This window comes from Tupaia chinensis, unplaced genomic scaffold, assembly GCF_000334495.1.
Source record: "Tupaia chinensis unplaced genomic scaffold, TupChi_1.0 Scaffold000258_1, whole genome shotgun sequence".
NCBI lineage: Eukaryota > Metazoa > Chordata > Mammalia > Scandentia > Tupaiidae > Tupaia > Tupaia belangeri.
The window spans coordinates 2,205,830-2,210,448 of NW_006159738.1; the positions used below are offsets into that span (position 1 = coordinate 2,205,830).

General features: G+C 51.7%; 1 protein-coding gene across 3 annotated transcripts in view; it reads left to right on the forward strand.

The window, feature by feature from the left end:
- KDM2B (lysine demethylase 2B) overlaps positions 1–4,619 on the forward strand; it is a 147,709-nt gene that overhangs the window by 23,858 nt on the left and 119,232 nt on the right. For all 3 annotated transcript variants that reach the window (XM_006149295.3, XM_006149292.3, XM_006149293.3), the window contains exon 5: positions 4,330–4,508. In XM_006149295.3, the coding sequence (XP_006149357.1) occupies positions 4,330–4,508 (179 nt within the window). The remainder of the gene's footprint in view (positions 1–4,329; positions 4,509–4,619) is intronic.

Consider the following 4,619-nt stretch of genomic DNA (forward strand, 5'->3'; position numbering starts at 1 on the left):
ACTCTGCCTCGGTCACAGCCAGAATTTCCAGCAAAGGCCAGGGATGCCCCCTGGTGGATCAGCGCTCCCAGTGCAAGCACAAAACTGTCCCCTTTGGATCTGTTTCCCAGGACCTGTGGGGCGGGGAGCCAGCCTCTGAATCATTTTCCACCCTTAGCATGTGATCAAGATTCAGCGTAGCAGGGGGTGCAATGGGAACCTTTCCTCTGAAGTGGCTTTAAATCCCAGCTCTGCCACTAGCTAACGGGCATTCTTGGGCCAGGTCGTCGTCTAAGCCTCAGTTTCCCCCCTGCCCAGGAAATGGGTGTGATTGAAGTTCACAGAGCAGGAAATGAGATGACACGGGCAGAGCGCTTGCCTGTGCTGACATGCTAGTAAAGGTTATGATGCGAATCGATGGCAAGAGCGTGTGTTTTGGACTTGTGCCAGTCACTTTCTCTCTGTGTCATGGTCTTTGTTGGTAAATCTGGGACAGTCCTACCTCGTTTACAAAGTTGTTAGGAAAATTATGTCTTCGACCCCAGAGAACACCCAAGTAAGGGTTACTTTTATTTATTTGAATGGCACTGGGTTGACTTAGTCAACAAATATTGACCAGGGGCCTGCTAGAGAGCAGGTTCTGTGCATGGAGTGAGCAGGGCAAGAACATTGCCCGCATCAGCATCTAGCTTCCATGAGAGCTTTGTCTAGTTCAAGGGTCAGTGAACTTTCTATAAAGAGCCCAAGAGTAAATATTTCCAGGCTTTGCAGGCTGATCCGTCCCTGCTCCAACTCCCATTGTAGCATGGAGACAGCCCTAGGCAGTATGTAAACCAATCAGCGGGCTAGGTGTCAAGAAAACTGTAGGTGAGGACTCTGGACTTTGAATTTCATATGACTTTCACAGCTCAAAATACTATTCTTTTGATACATCCCTTACAATGAATAATGTGAAAGCCATTCTTAGCTGTGGGCCATATGAAACTTGGCAGTGAGCTAGATGCGGCCCTTGGGTCACAGTGAGTTTCTACGTAAACTTTATAAAAAGATGAGTTAATTGGGGCCCAGCAGGTGGTCTGGTGGTTAAGGTGCTGGACTCCAACATGGCTGACTGCGGTTTGAGTTCTAACCTGGCAGCTTGCTTTCTCAATTTCCCCCCTCTTTCTCTTTCTTTCTCTCTGGGGAGTGTGGGTGCTCTGTAGCAAATTTAAAAATAATAATAAATAAAGTTAAAGAATTCTTTAAAACATTAATTCCGTTTATTTTATGCCAGAGGGCACGTGTGTGCATGTACGTGTGCATGTGTGGGACTGAGAGAGAAAGCCATCCCCCATGGGGCCTGGCCAAGCCACAGTCGTTTTCTCCATCTTTCCATCCTGTCAGGATCCCAGGCCTGTGCACATGTGCTGGCATGCTCTTCCATTTGCCAGGGTTGGGACTCGAACTGCAGCAGGCCATGTGGGATCTGGCTCATTCTGCAACAACTAAACTGCTATGCCACGGGGCTGGCCCCATGCATTTAAAAAAAATTATTTATGAGGCCAGGAGGTGGCATGAAGGTTAAGGCAGCTGGGTCCCACAGGGCTGGCTGTACTGTTCGAGTGTCAGACCTGGTGGCTTGAAAATCACACTGGGCACATGTGCATGCATGCCCAGAGTCCCAGGAAGAGAAGGGAGGAGGATGCGGTGTGGCCATCCTCCCTCCGTGGGGTCGGCCATTTCTTACTTTCCCTCTCTCTCTCTCCAGCAGGTGCATGTGCCTATAGCAACAACTAAATAAAAATGTACTTATTTGTTCCATTGGAGAGAGACAGAGTTAGGTCCCCCAGTAGAGTCCCCATACCGCCATCCACCCCTGGTCTCAGCACACACAAGCACCCTGCGTGTTCAAGGAAGTTCTGGGCCATGAACCCAAGGCCTTCCCTGTGTGGGTCCAGTGGCGTTACCACTTGTGCCACTTCCTGGCCCCCACATAACCTTTTGAGGCGTCTGTAAACACAGTGCTCACTGGCTTCTTGTTTTTATGTTTTTCATGTTTTTATGTCTCTAGGAACCTTTTTTTTCATAATTATTTTAATCTGATTAATAACAATAATTATTAATATTTTGTCATTGGATTAGAGAGAGACAGAAGAAATAGGGAAAGTGAGAAAGCAAGCCGCCTGGTCTGAGACTTGGACATGGTCGGCCATGTGGAAGTCTAGCGTGTAACCACCACGCCACTTGATGGTCCCGGAGCTATCTATTTTCACAGAGCTAGTGGGGAGTACCTGAGGGTGGTTTCCCATCGTGGTCGTGATGCATTATTGTGAGTCCTCACAGCCAGGAGGTACCCGCTTTCACCTTCTGTCCCCACGAATGTGGTCGTGTGCTGTGCGTGTTTTCTCCCCTTCAGCACTTCACTTAGCTTTGTTCACGCCTTCCACCTTTGCTGAAGTTCTAGAAGCACTATCCCATTTTACAGAGGGGAAAGCAGAGCCCCAGGCAGGGCCACGATTTCCTCCAGGGTTTCTTAGTCATGGGCTCTGACTGGCACCAAAGGCTCCTGTCTCCTAATCCAGATCTCATTCCTTCTCTCTGGGAGCCATGGGAGGCAGAGTTCTCTGCAGAGATGAGAGGCTGGACTTACCTGGGCAGGGGGCACCCTCTTTCTCTCTCGCTCCCTTCCATTTAGCCATCCTTCATGTGATAACTCCTGTGTCACGTGCTGGACAGGGTATCAGAGGTTTGGTATCCATTCACTGTGCAGAGAGGTACTGAGCTCCTGGCACGTGCCAAGCTCCATTTAGAAACTAGGTACAGAGGGACCAGCAGGTGGTAGAATGGTTACATCGCTGGACTCCCACATAGTTGACCACAGTTTGAGTTCTAGACCCTGCAACTTAAAATTCAGCTGGGTGCGTGTACGTGCATGCCCAAAATCCTGAAAAGAGAATGGATTGTGGCATGGCCATCCCCCTAAGGGGTGATTTCTCGTTTTCTGTCTCTCTCTCACTCCAGTGAGCACACACGCCCTATAGCAAAAAGCTCTCTTAAAAAAACAAAAAAGAATCATGGGGACCAGCAGTTGGCACAATGGCTACATTGCTGGACTCTCATGTAGTCAACTGTGGTTCAGGTCCCTGACCCGGTGGCGTAAACTTACACTGGGCCTATGTGCGTGCATGCCCAAGATCCCAAGAGGAGAATGGAGGAAAAGGGATTGCGGCATGGCCATCCCCACTGGGAGGTGATTTCTCGCTTTCTGTCTCTCTGTCTCTCTCTGTCTTTCTGGTGAGCACACGTGCCCTATAGCAAAAACCTCTCAAAAAACAAAAACAAACAAACAAACAAAAAAAACAAAGAAAGAACCGTAGTACAGAGCAGGGGTGAGTCGGACGGGACTCCTCCCTCCTGCTGCCCACGGGATGGTAGGGAAGGAGACCATCCAGGAGATGTGATTAGAGTTGGGGAATAACAGCGGACCCATTCGGTTCCGAGTCACTTCTGAGGCATTGTCTGACTCCATGCCCAGGACCAAGCCTGTCAGAAGAGTTGGCAATATGAGAACACAGAGGTTCAGGGAAGTCCGTCAGCTTGCCGGCCTCGTGGGCTAGGCAGACGGAGTATTAAACAGCTCGTTTTCTGCAGAGATGAGGACTGTCCTAGCCCTGCGTGTAAACAGAAAGGCCTTGAGTAGGTGCCAAGGGGTTCTTAGATGGCAATGGAGAGCTATTGAAGGTTTTAGGCAGGAAGCAGTGTCTGAGGTCAGGTCTCTGTTCTAGAAAGCACACCCTGGTCGCGGTGTGGAACACGGTAGAAGGGACTAGCCTGGGGACTCCTTTAAAAACTCTCGGGGTGCGGGAACCAGCAGTTAGTGTAATGGCTATGTCGCTGTACTCCCACGTAGTCGACCGCGGTTCGTGTTCCGGACCCGGTGGCTTAAAACTCACGCCGGGCGCGTGTGCGTGCGTGCCCAAGATCCCGAGAGGAGAATGGAGGAGAAGGGATTGCGGCCTGACCATCCCCCCTGGGGGGTGATTTCGCTCTTTCGGTCTCTATGTCTCTCCCTGTCTGTCTGGCGAGCGCACGCGCCCTACAGTGCAAATCTCTCAAAAAAAAAAAAAAACAACTCTCGGGGTGCTCTCGGAGAGCAGTGATGGCACGCCGCTGTGGCGGTGCAGGCAGCCAGGTGGAATGGTGAAAGGTGGGGTGAGGAGAGCCAACGGGCCAGGGAGGCAGCTGAGCGGACCCTCGAGGATGGGGCAGGGAGGTGGGGGGCGGTGCAGGAGGAATCGGTACTGTTGGTGGGGGTTCCAAGGAGGACCTGGAGCCCTAAGCCGGTAAGAGTGACCACTGTGGAACCCCCAGGGAGCCGGCGGCTGGTAGACGTGATGGACGTGAACACTCAGAAGGGCACGGAGATGAGCATGTCGCAGTTCGTGCGCTACTACGAGACGCCCGAGGCTCAGCGCGACAAGCTGTACAACGTCATCAGCCTGGAGTTCAGCCACACCAAGCTGGAGCACCTGGTCAAGCGTCCAACTGTGGTAGGCCCCGGCTGTGGTCCCCTCCTAGTGTGCCGCACCAGACAGGACAGCCAACTCCCACCTCCTCTCCGCTCCCTGTCTGTCCTGCCGTGCAGCTTGGGGCCACTTTGT